A 22,261-nucleotide genomic window follows, 5' to 3' on the forward strand; every position below is an offset into this window, starting at 1 on the left:
TTTATGCTTGAGTAAATCTATAACCCCACCTCTTAATAAAAAAAAAAAACAGCCAAGTTCATTAATTATTTATTAGCCAAGGGGAATAGCTGGAATTAATATGATGTTAACGCTGGATTTACAGCCAGTTTTGATCAAAGAAATTTTTCGGCGCATGAGCAGAAATGAGCTACAGACAAACATTAGGAGCTTCATTACTGAACGAGAAAGAAACACGGCACGTCAATTTCATTGCTTTATTTCGAGCACGAGACTCAAAAACTCAGAAACACAGATAATAAAAGCCAGCAAATTTCGTTAACTGAGTGACGATTCGGGATGGCTTTTGGGTTTTATAGTTCGCACCTGACGTGTAGCTGTTCACCAGCTAAATCAGGTCTAAAGATACTAATTACAAATTACAACTAATTATAAACAATTACAACTAATAACAAATAATAACAAAGAACCATCTACTATTACAATGTCTTTGTAACTTTGTATTGATCTTACACATAGATAAACTCCCTTTTTAAGCTACCATATTTTCTTATTTTAAAAATTACAGATTAAATCTTCTTATGCTTTGCCATAGACAAACTTCTTGATAGAAAAGGAAAATGTTTATTAATGATGTCTGCTTTTCTTTTATTCTAAACTCACAATCGTACCATAAAAGTGGAAGATTAAAATGACAAGGAATGTATTGATAACAAAAAGAGAAAAAGAGTAACTTCATAAAAAAAACTACATAATAATTCTAAACTTTCATAAATAAATGTCTGATCGAAAATTAAGCAAAAAAAAATAATAAAAAACAAAAAATGAATGTCACTGAAATAAAAAAAAATTAGGAGTCACACTTGACTACAACGGAATATTGAAATTGCACAATAACAATTTTTAGCAATGAATACAATGGTAGTCAGTAGCAAGCATTACATTTCCCCCCCCCCCAAAAAAAATGTCATTTATGCATGTTGGCCGTCAAAACTTTATGACAATTTAATCTAATCTAAACTATATTTATTGCATATTCATGACTATCTCTCTTCTTATCTTCTCCACGGAGAAGTCAAAACATGTAAAGCAAGACCTAAGAATAAAGCTAACAAAGAATGCAAATGAAGGAACAAAAAGTCAAAACAAACCTTACAAAGAAGCACTTTTTTTCATTGAGTTTCTTTGCAAAGAGTCTGGCTGCCTCCCACTCGTGAACTCCTCCGCCAAACCAAAGAACTAATTTGGAAAATTCTTCAAAATACGGAAGTGACTCAATTGGTAGATTATCCAAACCTACAAGTTCAGTGTAAATATGGTTATTGGGAAAATTTTCAAAGTATTTGAAACTGAGTATGAATTTTATTGAAGAGAAAACGAAAAGAGAAGAAACTCCAAACAATGTTTTGAGAACAAAAACTGGATAGGGAAAAAATAAATCCGGTTTCTGGGATAATTTCCAAAGTTTGCGAAACTGAATATGAAAATAACTGAAGAGTAACTGATAAGAGAAGAAATACAAATTAGTCTTTTGTGAACAAAATCCGGACATGGCGAAAATAAATCTAGTTTTTGGGATAATTTTCAAAGTATGGGAAACTGAGAATGTACATAATTGAAGAGTAAGTGACAAGAAGAAGAAGCTCAAATTAGTCTTTTTAGAACAGTGTCCGTATATGGGGAAACACAAATCCGGTTTTGAGGAGAATTTTCAAAGTAAGAGAAACTGAGTATGAATACAACTGAAGAGTAACTCATAGGAGAGGAAACCCAAACTAGTCTTTTGAGAACAAAATCCGTATATGGGGAAACATAAATCAGGTTTTGGGGAAAAATTTTCAAACTATGGGAAACTGAGTATGAACATAATTGAAGAGTAAATGATAAGTGAAGAAACATAAATTAGTCTTTGAGAACAAAGAGAAATAAATCCGAATTTTTGGGAAAATTTCCCAAGATTGGGAAGCTCAGTAGGAGTACGATTAAACATTAATTGATAAGAGAAGAAACATAAATTAGTCTTTAAGAACAAAGAGAAATAAATCCGGCTTTTTGGGAAAATTTCCTAAGATTGGGAAGCTCAGTAGGAGTATGATTAAACATTAACTGATAAGAGAAGAAAGTCAAATTTGTCTCCTGAGAATAAAATCTAGATATGGGGAAAATCAATTCGATAATTGGGAAAATTTTCGAAGCATAAGAAAATGGGTGTGAGCATGATTAAAGAGTAACAGATCAAATAATTCGTTACAACAAACTGTAAGTAAGGAGCAAATCGGTCCAATAGCAACCGAAACACTAACAAAAAAATTTACAGCAATTAATACACATATAGAATAGCTTCTCATACTGATCTCAAGTATATAAAATTCAAAAGTTACAAGCCCGAGAAAATTTGCCAGATTTTCGAAAAAGCGAGAAACATCCCTTAAAAGTCAAGCAATCTTAATAACAGGCAAAGCATCCCATTCAGTATATTAGAGAACCATGATGTAGAACCATGATGCTTTTTCTCGAATAGGACAAATCTGGCCTATCCCAGATATATGGTATATGGTATATACCATATACCATAAGGTATATGGTACATGGAAAAAATTGCAAAACTAGCCTCTATTCTTCAAAGCCTTGGTTTTCCAAAGCTTTGGCTCCAAGTTTCTCTAGTCTCCAAGCTGTCTTAGAACAGGTGCAAAATTATAAGCAGCATAGCGAGCTTAAAGTATAGCCAACTACAGTAGAATCTATGAATATAAGTGAAAAGGAGGGGCATTGGGCTTTACAAAGTATAGATATCAAATTGATCTAATTTGAAATTTCGTAAATGAAAAAACTTGTTAATTTAAATCGAGCTAAAGCAATTAAGTGATGTGAAGCCAAATCAATTTTTCGCCCCTCGTTTTCACTTTTACTCGAAGATTTTTGAGAGAAAAAAAAAATAATTTTCTACTTTCTGGTAGGCTATATATTGAATTTTTTTTTATACTTAATATTTTCGACTTTTTAGTATTCTCAAAGACAGAAATTTGCCTTACCTGATATTTAAACGAGAATTATAATGGCCTAAGTCAAGTGTTCTTACCGCTGCGCAATCAAATCTTGCATAATAGTTTTTGTTTTATACTTTTTATTGTACCCAATCACCTTAATGAAAGATTACAGATACGTGTGTTTATTTTTTTTCTTCTTTTGGCTTTCCCCAGGGCTGATCTTATCAGACAAGAGGTCCTAGAATATTGCGAACGGGCAAAATCGAAAGGAAATTAAAAGTTCTAATGCCCTTTTAAAGTGACCAAAGAGATTGGATGGCAGCTAGCCCCTGTCCCATGCCCCTTTTTTCGCTAAAGTTGTTCAATAAAAATTTTGAGATAGCCATTTTGTTCACCATAGTTGTAAGGTGCAATAACTAAGCCTTTAGAGATAACTTGACCACCCAACATACATTTTTCGTGAGGGGGGAGGAAGGAATGATTGAATTTTCTCCTGGAGGATTTTCCACGGGGGGGGGGTGACCTTATCAGGGTAAATTTTGCATTGGAGGAATTTGCCAAAATTCTTATAAGAAATGCTTTAAATTTATCCTACTTCCTATTACATGTAGATATGTTAATTGTTATTATTCACGGTAAATTTTCACCGGGATTGAATTGTTTAGAGGAACTTTTCGAAGAGGGTAGCAGGATGTCCAGGCATTATTAATAAACGATAGAATTTTGCTCCTACTTTCACGAACAAACAAACGTTCGAATGGGGATAAGTCGAAAATAGCGACGAAGACCACACTGCCTTTCCATAACAAACAAATACAACGTAGAGACAATAGGGAAAATTTCAAGACAGTGGAAATTATTTCTGTAGATATTTCGGCCCTATGTCCAAGGGCCGTCTTCAGCACAACACAAGAATAAGAGAGAAACTATATATATATATATATATATATATATATATATATATATATATATATATATATATATATATATATATATATATATATATATATATATATATATATATATATATATATATATATATATATATATATATATAAAAATAAGTTGTCTGTGGATCTGTGGATCGTGGATCAGGTGACGTCACCTGAAAAAACTGGATCAGGTGACGTCAAAACTGAAAAAACTAAAAAAAGGCAAAAACTACAAAAAAACTAAAAACTAATAAAAAAAATAAAAAAGCTAAAAAACTAAAAAAACTAAAAAAAGGCGAAAACTACAAAAAAAAACTAAAAACTAATAAAAAATCTAAAAAACTAAAAAAACTAAAAAAAGGCAAAAACTACAAAAAAAACTAAAAACTAATAAAAAAAATAAAAAAGCTAAAAAACTAAAAAAACTAAAAAAACTAACTACAAAAAAACTAAAAACTAATAAAAAAAATAAAAAAGCTAAAAAACTAAAAAAAGGCAAAAACTACAAAAAAAAAACTAAAAACTAATAAAAAAGCTAAAAAACTAAAAAAACTAAAAAAAGGCAAAAACTACAAAAAAAAACTAAAAACTAATAAAAAAATAAAAAAGCTAAAAAACTAAAAAAACTAAAAAAACTAAAAAAAAGGTAAAAAACTAAAAAAAACTAAAAACTAAAAAAACTAAAAAAAAGGAAAAAACTGAAAAATAAGCTAAAATAAAGGTAAAAACCAATAAAAAACTACAAAAAAACTGAAAAAAACTAAAAAAAAGGCAAAAACTACAAAAAAACTAAAAACTAATAAAAAAAGTAAAAAAGCTAAAAAATTAAAAAAAATAAAAAAACTAAAAAAAGGTAAAAAACTAAAAAAAAAAATAAAAAATAAAAAAAAAATAAAAAAAAGGAAAAAACTGAAAAATAAGCTAAAATAAAGGTAAAAACCAATAAAAAACTAAAAAGAAAAAAAGGAAAAAACTAAAAAAAATTTTCATCTAAAAAACTAAAAAAAACTAAAAAAGGTAAAAACTAAAAGAACTAAAAAAGAAAAAAATAAATGACGACACTCAAAGAGAAAGCGACCAGGACAAAAGGAATGTTCGATTAGCAATCAACAAAGCACCGGGACACAGGGAGTATAAATGACGACCAGGACATAAGTAAAAAAAAAACTAACAAAACTAAAAAGAAGGTAAAAACTACAAAAAAACTAAAAAGAAAAAAAAACTAAAAACTAATAAAAAAACTAAAAAATCTAAAAATCTAAATAAACTAAAAAAGAAAAAAAAAGGAAAAAAATAAAGGAGAAAAACAAAACTAAAAAACGAATGTATATACAGACCGGGACACCGGGATACAAATGACGACCGGGACACAGGGAATATAAATGACGACCGGGACACAGGGACACAACTACAACGGGGACACCGGGGGAAACAGGGGGATATAAATGACGACCGGGACACCGGGACAGGGAATGGTCGATTAGCAATCACCATCAACAAAGCTCAAGGGCAATCATTAGAATCATGAGGTATAGATCTGAATACAGATTGTTTTCCCATGGACCATTATATGTTGCATGTTCAAGAGTCGGTAAACCTGACAATCTATTTGGATCAGGTGACGTCACCTGAAAAAACTGGATCAGGTGACGTCAAAACTGAAAAAACTAAAAAAAAGGCAAAAACTACAAAAAAAAACTAAAAACTAATTAAAAAAATAAAAAAGCTAAAAAACTAAAAAAACTAAAAAAAGGCAAAAACTACAAAAAAAACTAAAAACTAATAAAAAAGCTAAAAAACTAAAAAAACTAAAAAAAGGCAAAAACTACAAAAAAAACTAAAAACTAATAAAAAAAATAAAAAGCTAAAAAACTAAAAAAACTAAAAAAAGGTAAAAAACTAAAAAAACTAACTACAAAAAAAACTAAAAACTAATAAAAAAAATAAAAAAGCTAAAAAACTAAAAAAACTAAAAAAAAGGCAAAAACTACAAAAAAAACTAAAAACTAATAAAAAACTAAAAAAACTAAAAAAAGGCAAAAACTACAAAAAAAACTAAAAACTAATAAAAAAATAAAAAAGCTAAAAAACTAAAAAAACTAAAAAAACTAAAAAAAGGTAAAAAACTAAAAAAACTAAAAACTAAAAAAAAAACTAAAAAAAAGGAAAAAACTGAAAAATAAGCTAAAATAAAGGTAAAAACCAATAAAAAACTAAAAAAAAAAACTGAAAAAACTAAAAAAGGCAAAAACTACAAAAAAAAACTAAAAACTAATAAAAAAAGTAAAAAAGCTAAAAAACTAAAAAAACTAAAAAAACTAAAAAAAGGTAAAAAAATAAAAAAAATAAAAAATAAAAAAAAAAAAACTAAAAAAAAGGAAAAAACTGAAAAATAAGCTAAAATAAAGGTAAAAACCAATAAAAAACTAAAAAGAAAAAAAGGAAAAAACTAAAAAAAAATTTTCATCTAAAAAACTAAAAAAAACTAAAAAAGGTAAAAACTAAAAGAACTAAAAAAGAAAAAAATAAATGACGACACTCAAAGAGAAAGCGACCAGAACAAAAGGAATGTTCGATTAGCAATCAACAAAGCACCGGGACACAGGGAGTATAAATGACGACCAGGACATAAGTAAAAAAAAAACTAACAAAACTAAAAAGAAGGTAAAAACTACAAAAAAACTAAAAAGAAAAAAAAAACTAAAAACTAATAAAAAAACCTAAAAATCTAAATAAACTAAAAAAGAAAAAAAAAGGAAAAAAATAAAGGAGAAAAACAAAACTAAAAAACGAATGTATATACAGACCGGGACACCGGGATACAAATGACGACCGGGACACAGGGAATATAAATGACGACCGGGACACAGGGACACAACTACAACGGGGACACCGGGGGAAACAGGGGGATATAAATGACGACCGGGACACCGGGGCAGGGAATGGTCGATTAGCAATCACCATCAACAAAGCTCAAGGGCAATCATTAGAATCATGAGGTATAGATCTGAATACAGATTGTTTTCCCATGGACCATTATATGTTGCATGTTCAAGAAAAGAATTTAGTGAGTATTCCCCCAAGTCCCTGTTCAAAGAAATATTATTATTTATTTTGAGATTAATTTCGATTGATTCTCGAACCACCTGTTTTATTCCCAAATCATTACTAATGAGTGAAGAGTTTTCAAAAAGTATCATGTGGGACGGATTATTAAATATATGCCAACCTAAAGCAAAATCAAAGGAGTTGTTGGAACTATTTGAAATTAAGGCCTTGTCTATGTCATTTTTATGCTGTTGTGACCGTTTGTCTAGATTCTGATGGGTCCTGCCGACATAGTATTTTCCGCAATCACAGGGTATTTTTTGTGCTTTGCACCCACATGATACTTTTTGAAAACTCTTCACTCATTAGTAATGATTTGGGAATAAAATAGGTGGTTCGAGAATCAATCGAAATTAATCTCAAAATAAATAATAATATTTCTTTGAACAGGGACTTGGGGGAATACTCACTAAATTCTTTATACTCAAATTTAATTAAAAATGATCTAACAAAATATTTTACTAAACCGATTTATAATAGTACTGAACCAACTACGAAAAGGCCTTTGAGACAGGCTGCTAAACAAGCAAGATTAGCTTTAAGAAATTGCATCTAATCATTTTATTCTCTTCTGTTTGAATGAGCTTATATTCTCATTTCATTTTTTTCGCCAGTCCTGGTTGAACTTCGTTGAAGTAAGGATGCTAGGGCTATTTTTAAAAAATGTTTTAAAAAGTGTTTTTAATTATTCAGTTTTAATCCTCACAATTTGATGTAAGTTCTTTTATATATATATATAGTTTCTCTCTTATTCTTGTATTGTGCTGAAGACGGCCCTTGGACACAGGGCCGAAATATCTACAGAAATAATTTCCACTGTCTTGAAATTTTCCCTATTGTCTCTACGTTGTATTTGTTTGGGATAAGTCCATTTACTAGACAGTGAAAACAGATACAAAAGTCTAGATATCCTATGAGAGATATCCTAGATACATCTAGATAAGTCTAGATGTCCGTTATACTTATCCCTGTTTGAACATTTATTTGTCATCATAGAAAGGCAATGTGTTCTTGAAAAAAAATAATACCGAATTTAAGGTATTACGTCAAAAATTTCAGGTATTACGCAAAAAACTTGTTTTTTTTCAATATCAAACAGTTCGTGGTAATGAACTGTAAGTAATGAGCGACCCGACTAAATAGTAACCGAAACTCTAAAAAATAGAAGTTTGATACCAATAGATATATGAAAAAAACGGATTTTAATGCTTAAAAGAGCTTAAAAGACTCTACACTTTTTTTTAGTACTTTCATGAGAGCTAATTATTTTCATAAACCCTTTGTGATTTAGGGGCCATTCTTAAAAAATTGAAACTTTAGGGTAAAGAGCGATGTATTGACGAGGGGGAGAACACCCTCATGTAAGTAAAAATTTCTGTCCGTTTTAAATTTTAAGGTTGCAGCTTACTTTCAGTTGAAAAAATTTGCTTTTTGTTTGATTTCGCTATTAAAAGAACATGTAGTTTGAATTTTAACTTCACTGCCATAACAAATATCAAAATGTTATTCCAGGAGAGAATACATTACCTATATGTTATTAATATCAAAATACTATTGCAAGAAAGAGTATATTACCTATGTTTTACTAATAACAAAATATTATTAAAAGAGTGTATACATTACCTATATGTTACTAACATCAAAATACTATTAAAAGAGAAAATATGTTACCTATATGTTACTAATAACAAAATATTATTACAAGAGAGAATATGTTACCTACGTGATATTAATATCAAAATATTATTACAAGAAAGAATATAGTATCTAATTGTTACTAATATCAAAATATTATTACCAGAGAGAATATGTTAAATATATTTTGCCTACATGTTACTAATATTAAAATATTATTACCAGAGAGAATATTTTACCTATATTTTACCTACATGTTACTAATATAAAAATATTATTAAAAGAGAGAATATGTTAACTATATTTTCCCTATATGTTACTAATATCAAAATATCTTTATAAGAGAGATATGTTACCTATATAATACTAATATCAAAGTGTTTTTACAAGAGAGAATATGTACCTATATGTTACTAATATCAAAATATTATTACATATTATTACAAGTGAGAATATTTTACCCTTATTTTACCTATATGTTACTAATATCAAAATATTATTAAAATAGAGAATATGTTACCTGAGGGAAGACATATCACAGTAGACTTAGTTTCCTGATATGCATACAGAGCATCTGGGAGATTCCAAGTTATAACCACTAAGTCTTTCGCTCCTTTTTGGGGTAAAATCAAAGGAACAAATGTATTTTTTAAATTAACTTCACTACCACTGCTAATATCAATCTCTCTATAAACAATAATACTACTATCCAAATGTCTAACAGGAATTAAGATATTATTTGTCTCACTGAGTCGACATTCCGATTTTTCAAATGTTTCCACCCTTAGGTTGATTAAATTGTGCTTTAGTTTAGTTTTGAAAGTATGCGCTGTAATAAGTTGGGAGGTGGATAATTGTTGTTCATAGGTTGCTAGTTCCTTAAGCTTGTATGATTCAAGGAATGGCGATAGGTTTGATTTGGAGTCCAATCGTGCCAAATACGATTTTAAATTTGTCCAAGGTCCATGGAGTTTACAGTTTGGGCAGACACAATAGCCTAGAAAAACATTATTATATTAGCGAATTGATTTTTTTAGATGCATTTTCAAAATCATTGTCAATGAAAATATGTACATAAGAAAAGGCACTTATATAAAAAGAGGAAAGAGAGAAGTGAGGGAAACAGAGGGAGAGAGAGAGAGAGAGAGAGAGAGAGAGAGATTAGTTAAGAATAGAATTTCAATTGTTCTTCTCCCCTTTTTGTTGAGATTTCCAAAATTTTCAAATTATCTGCAATATTAAATTGAACTATTAGACTAAAAAAATAATTTTTATCGTTAAAATTAGCAAAATTGTCCTAGGGTAGCGAAAGACCCATTAAATTTTGCATATTTAAAATAAATAACTTATCAAACTAAAAAATGTTTATTTTATTTATTAAAAAATATATATTCATAGAGAAATAAACACCTACAAAATCCATAGAAAACATACTAATTCACACATGCTGGTGCAACCCAGCGATGCCACCATTAGTGATTAATATAGAACAACACAGCAGTTAGATCATTGTAGAATACATTTTTCACTGTACATTTTAGCAGTTTTTTACATTTTTGTTGATAATTCCAGTCCCTATATGTACAATTTTAGCTGAAAAGTAAAATTGAAAAGCCAATCACTAAAAAAATCACAATTTTTGACGGAATCCTTTACAGAATAAAAAGGGACTGCCAAGGGAGTAGGTCCCAAACCTTAACAAGCTATTCGTCCTTTCACGAACAAAACTTTCCCTTTTATGTTGCACAAACAACTAAATTTAAATAATCTGCAGTTAAAGTTGCTCAAATATGCAACCCTTGCAGGGCAAGAATGCATCCTCAGATAGTGAAAAAAGCCAAAGAATTTTACATTTACAATACGAGGCGGCTTTAGAATTCAAACGTTGGAAAGACAGACATTATAAATTCCACAGCATAGCAAACAGAACTAGACTATGCACTGTTCTTCTTTCTTCGTTAAAAATCTTTTATCTGTATAAGAAACTGTTTTTATCTAGTTTTCATAAAGACAAACCATATGTCATGAAAACCATATGTTATGAAGACAGAACTAAGCCATGCAATGTTCTTTTTTCTTCGTTAACAATATTCTATTTGTACAAGAAACAGCTTTTATCTAGTTTTCATGAAAACAAACCATATGTCACGAAACCATATGTCATGAAGACAGAACTAAACCATGCACTGTTCTTTTTTCTTCGTTAAAAATCTTCTATTTGTACAAGAAACAGTTTTTATCTAGTTTTCACGAAATCTATTCATGTTTTCTAATTCAGCTATATTTATCTTTAGACTGTTTATTTTTACTGTTTATTTTTACGTTTATTATGTTTATTTTTATTTGTTTTATTTTTTTTATTTATTTTATTTATTTTATTTATTTATTTATATTTATTGATTTATTATTATTATTTATTTTATTTTTTTTATTATGTTTATTTTTACTGTTTATATTTATCTTTAGACTTTGATCTTTAGACTGTCCCTATTGTAAATAACTTTAGTTGTATAAAGCTGGATTTTGAATAAGTTCTTTATATAAATAAATCGTTTCATTTCGTTAGAATTCATTTTGTTGAACATGTGCATTATTATTGATTCACGTTGATTGGAATTACGAAAATTGAATTATTATTTTAAGAAGTTGTTCAGAACTTTGGAAAGACAACCATAAAAGGTTTTCAGATGTTTCTTCGTTTTATTGGTTTCTCTTTCTTTTTTTGTTCTTTTTTCACTCTTTTATACTGTTTTTTCTTTAACTTTTCAGGTTATTTTCTTGTATGTTTTGGCTGTTTATTCTAGTTTTTCTTTCTTATTTGTATGTTCATAAAACTCTGAATGTGAAACCATAATTCATGAAGACAAACCATATTCGCATGCAGAAAGTACAAATTCTAACAATTTTTGGTAATTTGAATGAATGAATGATGTCTTTTATTACCTATCTATAAACATAAAAAAAAGAGAAAACGACAGAGTACAATAAAAGAAAGAAAAACAACAGCTACTACTACTACTACAACCATACTTCTACAGCTACTGCTATTACAACTGTTGAACAAAACAAAAAGAGTTGAAGTACATCCAGGCAGTCAAAATTTCACAGACAAAATATATCAGAAATTAAATAGGGTATTAGTTTGAAATTTTCAGTGAAGGCAAAAATGGTTTTCAAACTTTTTGACTAGGATCCAAGATTAACTTGGCTGGGTAAATATTTTTGAAATCTTAATAAACTCCACGCAGTTTATTACCCTATTTCTACAATAAAAGAAAGAAAAACAAAACGAACATGTCATAAAGTTATACATAAATTACTAATAATACCAAATCTAAAATAGTACGCCCTTTCACGGGAGAGAAGAGCAGTGGTTACTCAGTTTCTGAAGCTGTTCATCCCTGACCTGAGCCGGTTCCACCACACCAAAAGGGTTAACGATATATCTATTCTTGAACCATCGAGGGGTCTGAAGCCAAAACTTCGCGTACTTAAAATAGCACTTTCGCAATACTCACCTACCAGATTCAGTAAAAATGTCCTAAAATGAGGTCAAATATAGAATATGCAGGAGAGCCACACTATTATATATTAGAGAAAGGGCTTTCCGTTCCAGATTAAGCTGCGATATAACTACACTGGCATAAGCAATTTTAAGTTTGCGTTCAGCATTCCGAAGCAAAAGCTTTCGTGTATTCTTAATCGAAGACCCAATCAGGAGACCTAAATATGTTAGTACAGTGGTGGGTGCCACCTTACTATCACCTAGACAGACACTATAGGGCACAAAACTACCCTACTTCGCAGCATTCGAACTTAGTCCTATTTGTAGATATCTATCAGATAGGTTATCAAAACTCCGATGAAGACTAGCTATTGACCGGCACGGATTTAACAGATCGTCTGCATATCAAAGCAATGATGTATCCATCTCTTTTGAAATGAAACTAATAGGTAGGCCAATCTGCACAGGAAGAGACACGTTGTTGTAGATAAGATATAATGGCTCCTTGCTTTATTCCGACAAATACAGGGAGCTCAATATCCGAAAGTACATTTCCCAACTTCAAACGAACTTTTAGAGACCTATACATATAATATAATGGGAAAATTACATCAAGACTAACACCACTGCTGTGCAACTCCAACATGGCCAGCGAGTGGATAAGGGAACCAAAAGCACTCATAACATCGTATGCTCCAAAAACCAGAGTGCTCCCAGATGCTCTTCTTCTTCTGTGAATTCTTTTTCTATTTTCGAAAACGCGTTTAAAAATCTTTTATGTAACTTTTGATTAATTTCTTTAATTTGAAAAAAAATTTGGGGGCTCATTTTCTTCCATTTTCAGAAAAACATTTGTAATACCCGGGGGTTCATCTAATTTGAACTTGAAATTATTTTTTGCTAAATCTTCCAAATCGATGTCGGCAGAGGTGAAAATGACAACAAATTCGATTTCTCGGTCAATAAAATTTTCTTGACTTTTTTCCACTGAATTCTTTTCTCTCGAAATTCTTAGTATATCATTTTGGAGGTCCAAGTACGATATAAAATACTTTTCTAATCTCTTAAAATTATCTCTGAGTATATTATAGAGACTGGAAGAGATAAAAGTAGAAGAACGGCTGTTTAGGAACAGAGATGTAGCCTTTTACAAAGATTGCCACAAAAAGTCTTTAAAATTTCAGCGGTAAAAAGACCGATCTAACGAAGACTACTCCACCCCCCCCCAGCCCCTTGGGCAAGTGTCTCTATAGAGTTTGATATCCTTGAGATGGATTTCTGCAATAAACTACAAGAATATCTTCAGAAAACCTTAGCAGGATAGGTAGGCTAGACTAATAGCACCATTGAATACGCAGCATCAGAAAACTCCATTGAAAAACGGAAATAATCAAAGAAAAAACGAAAATTGATATAATTAAATGAAATGTTATAGAGTTTAAGCAAAGATTCCTCGCTAAGTGATAATTAAGCAGAACCTTTTTATTTACAAGAATTATCAAACAGTTCGTGGTAACGAACTATAGTAAGGAGCGACCCGGCTCAATAGTAACCAAAACTCTAAAAAATGGAATTTTGATACCAATAGCTACATCAAAAGAATTGCATTTTAATGCTGATTTTAAATGTATAAGTTTCATCAAGTTTATTTTTACCCATCAAAAGTTACGAGCAGGAGAAAATTTGCCTTATTTTAGAAAACAGGGGGAAACACCCCCTAAAACAAGTTTCAAGCTCCTATCTACAAAAATGTGGAATTTTGCATTTTTTGCCAGAAGGCAGATCACGGATGCGTGTTTATTTGTTTGTTCGTTTTTTTCCAGAGGTGATCGTATCGGCCCAGTGGTCCTAGAATCTTGCGAGAGGGCTCATTCTAACGGATACCCTTTTTAAGTGACCAAAAAATTGGAGGGCACCTAAGCCCCCTCCCACACTAATTATTTTCCCAAAGTCAACGGATCAAAATTCTGATATAGCCATTTTATTCAGCGTAGTCGAAAAACCTTATAACCATGTCTTTGGGGACGACTTACTCCCCCACAGTCCCCGTGGGAGGGGCTACAAGTTACAAACTTTGACCAGTGCTTACATATAGTAATAGTTATTGGGAAGTGTACAGACGTTTTCAGAGGGAGTTTTTGGTTGGGGGAGGGGTTGACAAGAGGGGGATATGTTGGGGGAACTTTCCATCGAGGAATTTGTCGTGGGGGAAGAAAATTTCCATGAAGGGAACGCAGGATTTTCTAGCATTATTTAAAAAAAAAAAAAAACAATGAAAAATAAATATGAAAAGTTTTTTCAACTGGAAGTAAGGAGCAGCATTAAAACTTAAAACGAACAGAAATTATTACGCATATGAGGGGCTCACCTCCTCCTAATACCTCGCTCTTTGCGCTAAAGTATTTTTAGTGATTTCAACTATTTATTCTACGGCATTTGTGATTCAGGGGTCATTCTTAATGAATTGGGACAAAATTTAATGTTTAGTGTAAAGAGTGAGGTAGTGACGAGGGGGTGAACCCCCCCATATATGTAATAAAAACATGAGATTACATAAGTTCGCTACGTAAGCTAATTTATAAGTTTATCTTTTACTAATAAAAACATTCGTAAAAAATGAAAAGTTCTAGTTCCCTTTTTAAGTAACCAAAAAATCGCAGGGCAACTAGGCTTCCTCCAAGTTCCCTTTTTTCTTAAAATCATTCGATCAAAACTGCAAATTTCGTGTTAATTATGCCTCCGCAGAGAGCCAAAATCAAAACATGCATTGATTCAAAAATGTTCAGAAATTAATTAAAAAAACAAGTTTTTTTAGCTGAAAGTAAGGAGCGACATTAAAACTTAAAACGAAAAGAAATTACTGAGTATATGAAAGGGGTAACTTCCTCATCAACACCCAGCTCTTTACGCTAAAGTTTTTTACTGTTTTAAAAAGCAGAGTTGAGAGAAAGAGTCAAACTTTAGCGTAAAGAGCGGGGCGTTGATGAGGAAGCAGCCCCTTTCATATACGAAGTAATTTCTGTTCGTTTTAAGTTTTAATGTCGCTCCTTACTTTCAGCTAAAAAAACTTGTTTTTTATTTAATTTCAAGTTAAAATCAAGTCAACAAAAAGAAGACTTGGCTTCCGAGAATCTTAGCCCACTAAGTTTCTTATTCTCTGTAAGTGACAATTAAGCAGCATTTCTTTATTTTCAAAAAATACTGAAAGTTAAAATCTAGTCTGTATAAAGGAGGCTAAAATTAGCTTCCGAAAACTTAAAACGCCAAGTAGTATAGTTGACCTAAAGTAGGTACAGTAGACAGGTCCACTTGGTGGACCTACCGACGCAGTCAACTAATCTTGTCAAGTAGGCTAGTTGACCTTAAGATGATCCAGCTGGTGAATAAATTGTGCTTCTTATCCCTCCACCTTAAATTATCTGAAAAGGCAAGTATGCAGCAGTAGGAGGTAAGCTACAAAAAGGAACAATATGAAAAAACACTATATGGCGTTGATGATTAGTACTTAGAATACTGAAACCAGTTTTTACCCATGCAATTTGCAACTGATATAAAATCAATGGCATCAATTACCTGTTTTTGAATTTATGTACAAGGAATGGCCTCGTTGCGACTTCAAGGTTTTTGGTTGCACTACAGAATCGGGACATTCAATTTTCAAAGAGGTGTGTCCCAAGGTCACGGCAAAATCGTGACTATTCAAAAATTTTCGGGCCTCGTTTATTGAAAATGATTCATCATTAGCTTCTTTCGGTGGCAGGAGATGGAGACCCTAAAATGAGAAAATATAAAACGAAAATATAAAATGAATACAAAATAAAATAAAATAAAAATTGTAAAAAGAAACTTCGAAAAACTCTTCTAACTCTAAAATGTTCGATTATCGTAAAACGTAAAAAAATACATATCAACAAATTTTTGATGTCCTTTTTTAAAGTTGTTGTAACGTTCCCCCTGAAAAAAAATCCTAGCTGCAGCTCTAGTTTGAACTTACTTATTTCACTTTTCTCTGCTATGGTGCATAGTCTACTTTTATTCCAACTTCTTGCTGAAGAGCAATTCTAGATGGCACTTTTTATAAGAATTTTTAGTACACTTTCCTATGTAATTACATATAATCTTATCGAACTCAATTTGGAACGCAATAATCTTGAGTATGACAATCTTATGGGGCCCAAAGTGGCAACCCTAGGAATACGATAGGGCTTAGGTAGGGTTACTGGTTGCACAGGAGCTTAGAGGGGATACGCAACTTCACATTACAAGGAACGGGCTAAAGGGCTTGAATCCATGTCTCAAATTGAATTAATAGCATTCAAGCGATATTCATTTTTCTTTTCTTTGGTATTTGTACAAAATAATAGTAAAATGGAAAAAGAAGAAATTATAATGAAATATGAATAAAGTAATAATATAGATAACACCCACAGAATTAAATTATGACGATCTGTCATCTCAGGACAGACAAATTCACGCTTCTCATTTGCTCAAATAAATGTTATGTATAATTTGACTTTTATTTTTATTTTATTATGAATAATTATATTTTTTTATTACTATTTTGTACAAGTACCAAAAAAGGAAATTAAATATCACTTGAACATTACTTTTTTTAATTTATCATCACAAAAACATGAACAGTGGCACTAAACAAATAAGAAATCAGACATACACCTCTAAGAGCATGTCCTCTACGCCTTTAACCTCTCTACATTCTACTCCTCTAATACGTATTGACGTACTACACCGAGGGGATTATTGTGTCTACAATACCTCCCTTGATTAACTATAGAATGCAATTTTCGTTCGTTGTGCATCTTATTTACCAATAGATAGCGATTTCTATCCGTTTTAAGTTTGAATCAAATAAAAAAAAAAGTTTTTTCGACTGAAAATTAGGAGCAACATTAAAACTTAGAACGAACAGAAATTAGTCCGTATATGTAAGGGGCTTTTCCTCCTCAACGCCCCGCTCTTTACGCTTAAGTTTGAGTCTTTCTCTTAAATCTACTTTTTTTAAACAGTAAAAAACTCTAACGTAAAGAGCGGGGCGTTGAGGAGGAAAAGCCCCTTACATATACGGACTAATTTCTGTTCGTTCTAAGTTTTAATGTTGTTCCTTACTTTCACTCATAAAAAGTTGTTTTTTTTATTTAATTTCTGAACGTTTTTGCATTAATGCATGTTTTGATTTTGGCTCTCCGCAAATAAATAATTAAAACGAAATTTGCATATTTGATTGTTTTTTTGGTTAAATGGCTTTCTCATAGATTTAATCGAAAGGTTTTGAGAAAAAAGGAGTGGGGGAGGAGGCCTAGTTTCCTTCCAATTTTTTTGATTACTTAAAAAGTCAACTGGAACTTTAAATTTTTTACGAACGTTTTCATTAGTGAAAAATATACGTAACTTGCGAACTAACTTACGTAACGAACTTCTATATTCGTATGTTTTTATTGCGTATATGACGGGGTTCACCCCCTAGTCAACACTTCACTTTTTACACTAAAGCCTAAATTTTGCACCAATTCCTTAAGAATGACCCCTGAACCACGAAGGCCGTAGAATGAATGGTTGAAATTACTAAAAATACTTTAGCGTAAAGAGCGAGGTATTATGAGGAGGTGAACCCCTCATATGCGTAATAATTTCTGTTCGTTTTAAGATTTAATGCTGCTCCTTACTTTCAATTGAAAAAACTTTTCATATTTATCTTTCGTTTTTTTTTAATAATACTAGAAAATCCTGCGCTCCCTTCACTGAAATTATCTTCCCCCATGGAAAATTCCTCCATGGAAAGATAGTAATCCTCCCCTTCCTCCGACGTAATCCCCCCCCCAACTTCTTTCTCCCCTCAAATCGAAAAAAGTCCCCTGAAAACGTCTGTATACTTCCCAATAGCCATTACAATATGTAAACACTGGTCAAAGTTTGTAACTTGTAGCCTCTCCCACGGGGACTGTGGGGGAGTAAGTCGTCCCGAAAGACATAGCTATAAGGTTTCTCGACTATGGTGAATAAAATGGCTATCTCATAATTTTGATCCAGTGACATTTGGGAAAAATGAGCTTAGGAGGGGGCCTAGGTGCCCTCCAATTTTTTGGTCACTTTAAAAGGGCACGAACTTTTAATTCCCTTTTGAATGAGCCCTCTTGCAACATTCTAGGACCACTGGGTCGATACAATCACCCATGGGAAAAAGAAAAAAAAAACAACGTTAAGATTCTATGACTTTTAGGGGGTGTTTCCCCTTGTTTTTCTAAAATAAGGCAAATTTTCTCAGGCTCGTAACTTTTGATGGGTAAGACTAAATTTGATGAAACTTATATATTTAAAATCAGCATAAAATACGATTCTTTTGATGTAACTATTGGTATCAAAATTCCATGTTTTAGAGTTTTGGTTACTATTGAGCCGGGTCGCTCCTTACTACAATTCGTTACCACGATCTGTTTGATTATCTGACCTTATTTCTGCTTGTCTTTGGTTTAATGCTGCTCTTTACTTTTTTCAAAAACTTCTTTTTTGGATTTTCTTTTTTCTTTTTTTAATTAACAAAAGTAAAGAGAACACAGAGAAAAACGAAAACGAAAAAAGAGAAAAACAAACAAAAATCCCTATCAATAAATATGAAAAGCAAAACGAACATGAATTAGAATAGATAATCAAGCCAACCCGAAAACGAACAGAAACTACCACTAACAGAAGAAGAGCTTAAGGAGTAGTGATACCACTTCTCCCCCTCCCACCACTTGGTAACCAGGATCGGACTTGGAAACGAACATCCACTGGAAATGCAATAACCAAAAGTTATATCAAGTAGAACTTCTTATCAAAAACTTATCGGTAGTCCTTGAACATTTTCTGAACTTTAAAATCCTTAAACTTAAAAACTTATCGGTAATCGGTTAATTTTTGTTAACCGTGATTGGATTTGGTAATAACAGCATAACCATGGGAAAAACAGCCAACAGAAGGAGGTACACTAAAGGTTATGTCTGGTACCATTTCTCCTATCAGCACAAACAAGATTACATGGTGAAGGGTTCCATAACAGATGGGCCCTATTAACAAAACTAAAAACTCTTATGTACCGCCGAGGCTTCAGCGGGTAGATTTTATATGTATGTTGATGCTGACGTGTTTCCTGTTACCTTGAAAATTTAAAAACATAATTCAGGTTTACATTATCAATACCTTGGATCCTACAACAAGTACTTATGAGGTTAGATCAATCTCTGACAGGGTAAATACTTACGGTATGAGACAAACTTAGCTGAGACAAGTTACTAAAATACCTCCATTTTTAAAACACTCAATATTACAAAAATTATAGAAAAGGATTAACATGTGTCACACTTGAAACACTGGTTTAATAGCAATTACCCCAATTTTTTATTAATGAGCATTTTATCAAGCAGTTTCATCATGACAATGGCTAGTGATAAGCACAGAATCACAGACGTGATAACAGATTAAGCATAATTGGGATTAATTACCAATTACTACTACTACTACTACAACTAACAACTCACCGGAGCACCAAGCTACCAGAGTCCAACACAGCTACACACTCCTCTTCTATCCTTATATATTCAAAGTTTCTCTCTTTACACCCTCCCAGGAAGTTCACATTTCCCTTAGTCTTTCTTTACGACATCCTCCTACCCCAAACGCGGACTACCTGCTTTCCGTTTAGCCCTAGATGGTTGGCCAAAAAGGAAAATCTTCGGCAATGTATCATCCGTAGAACGCGCCCAAGCCGTCTCGACCTTCCTCTCATTATAGCACTAGAAAGCGGAAATGAACCACACCTTTCGTAGAGCCTATAGTTTAAAATACGGTCAGTCAACCGGGTATCAAAAACAATTCGTAGGCTCGCAGACTCTTGGTTCGCAGACTTATCTTCCTATCTTTCAAACTTTTCTCAACAGTGAAAAAACCCCTGAACCTTGGTTATTCTATTTTTAACATCTTTACTGCTCCCAGGATGCTTAGTAATAATACTACCAAGGGAAGTGAAGCTGTCCACTTGATCAATATCTTCGTTATCAAAAGTCTCCTGTTCATCTACATTTATTCCTAGCCTTGGCAACTTAATAATACTTCTTAATACTAATTTTCAAACAGATTCTAGCACCCTGAACTCACAAAACCGTCATCACTATAGCTTCCAATATATTAATTTTGGCTCGCACACTTATCTTCCTATTCTTTCAAACTTTCTCAACTATGAAAAAAAAACCTGAGCCTTAGGTTACAACCTTTAGTAATAATACTACCATTTACAACCTTTAGTAATAATACTACCAAGGGAAGTGAAGCTGTCCACTTGATCAATCTCTTCGTTATCTAACGTCACCTGTTCATCTTCATTTATTCCTAGCCTTAGCGACATAATCTTAAAATTAATTTTCAAACCGAAGCTAGCACCCTGAACTCGCAAAACCTCTAAAAGCTCATTCATTTTGCTCACAGTTTCATCTAGGCTTAAATCATCAGCGTAATCTAAGTCCAGGAATTCTTCCCCATTTGATTCCGTGTTCTCCCATTGCCTTTTCTGTGCTCCTAAGGACAAAGTCCATCAAAATGATCTGTATAAAGGGGGATAGAATCTGTAAATCAATTAAAGCATAAAACGGTTTAACAATTAATCAGTTAAAACACCTCGTCTGTTCATATGTAATTGATTACGTTAAATATAATCGTGTGAGGTTGAGTAACACTGTGTGAAAAGTGTGACATGAACCCATTCTCAATACCTATAATGAAAGAAAGCTTAGTATAGCTATGTCACGTTTTCTACACAAAAATCGCCAAAAACTTGATTTTTATCATTTTTTAAAACGAAAAACTATGAAAACTGGAATCTGACAAAAAGCTATAGGCACATGAAAATTTGCATAAGTTCATTATTCCAAATTCAAAAACAAATAAATAAATTATACAACACTTTCGCACTTGAGAAAACCTACAAGGGTTTGTGGTCACGCAAAAGGCCACAAAACTACTTACCTATTAACTCAACTACTGACTTAAACCTCAACTATTTAATTAAAACTATTATAAATAAACCAAAAATAAAAAAACTACAACATCTACATATGAAAAAAGATAAATAAATAAATAACTGAATTAAAAATATTAATTGATAAATAAAAATATAAAAAAGAACGACAATAACAAATTCAGTCTCCATCACTCTTCAATTGTCAACTCCCCCCCACCCCTCCCAAACAACCCCGCCTTAGATGCTGCCCAACCTTACCTGTCTAGTCCCCCCTTACCTCTCCAGCTCCTCTTCCTCCCCTACCCGACCTACCAGCCTAAGATTCAACAGATCTGTCAAAAAATAATCTATTAAATTCTTTTAAACTGAGGTACGTGTTCTGCCGCCCTAATGCTCAATGGTAGCTCATTCCATACAGATGAAACTAGTTGCCAAATTGGTTTTGCCTAGTTGCCAAAACATGTGAAACCAGGTGTTTCATTGAAAATGAAGACCTGGTACCACAATGAAAATCCACAATTATCACTTTGCCAATTAATCTGGTAAAAATACTTAAAAACACTATGTGCATAAACCTTTCATATACTGAAACACAAATACTGCAGCTTGGTAATCTTTTATCTGACCAACATTAAGGAGCCTCAGGGACCTAAATCAGCACAGGTGTCATGTACATCCAGGACATACCTACCCATTGTTATAACAGCTTTGTTTTTTAAAACTTGCACTCTTCTGTAGTTGAATAAGAAGTCAGTATAGGCTCTATAGGGGGCGACCATAGGAAATATATGGATAAACCAACAAATAATATAGAGTTACAAGTATTCTTTGAACAAGACAGTACTGCAGACGTCGAAGTATGCCTACCCCAAAGGCAATTTTTTATGAAATCAAGTCATTATGCCATGCTAGATGACAATCAAGATAAAAACCAAGGTAGCGGAGATGATCAACTTGTTGAGTTGAATTACTATATAAAGTTATCTTGCCAGACACAGCCAGACATTAAAAAGCGAGGTGTAAAGAGCAAGGTGTTGAAGAGGGGGAAAACCTTCTCATATATATAAGAGCTTCTGTTCGTCTTAAGTTTCAATGTTTCTTTTTACTT

The 22,261-nt window shown here is 32.0% G+C and overlaps 1 protein-coding gene across 4 annotated transcripts in view; it reads right to left on the bottom strand.

Moving 5' to 3' along the window:
• LOC136025847 (mitochondrial DNA helicase-like) overlaps window positions 1-22,261 on the bottom strand; it is a 75,978-nt gene that overhangs the window by 46,891 nt on the left and 6,826 nt on the right. For all 4 annotated transcript variants that reach the window (XM_065701868.1, XM_065701866.1, XM_065701869.1 and 1 more), the window contains exons 3-5: window positions 15,720-15,918; window positions 9,162-9,638; window positions 1,131-1,275 (exon numbers count right to left, since the gene is read on the bottom strand). In XM_065701868.1, coding sequence (XP_065557940.1) covers window positions 1,131-1,275; window positions 9,162-9,638; window positions 15,720-15,918 — 821 coding nt within the window. The remainder of the gene's footprint in view (window positions 1-1,130; window positions 1,276-9,161; window positions 9,639-15,719; window positions 15,919-22,261) is intronic.

The sequence above is a fragment of the Artemia franciscana genome, chromosome 4 (genome assembly GCF_032884065.1).
Source record: "Artemia franciscana chromosome 4, ASM3288406v1, whole genome shotgun sequence".
NCBI classification, from domain to species: domain Eukaryota; kingdom Metazoa; phylum Arthropoda; class Branchiopoda; order Anostraca; family Artemiidae; genus Artemia; species Artemia franciscana.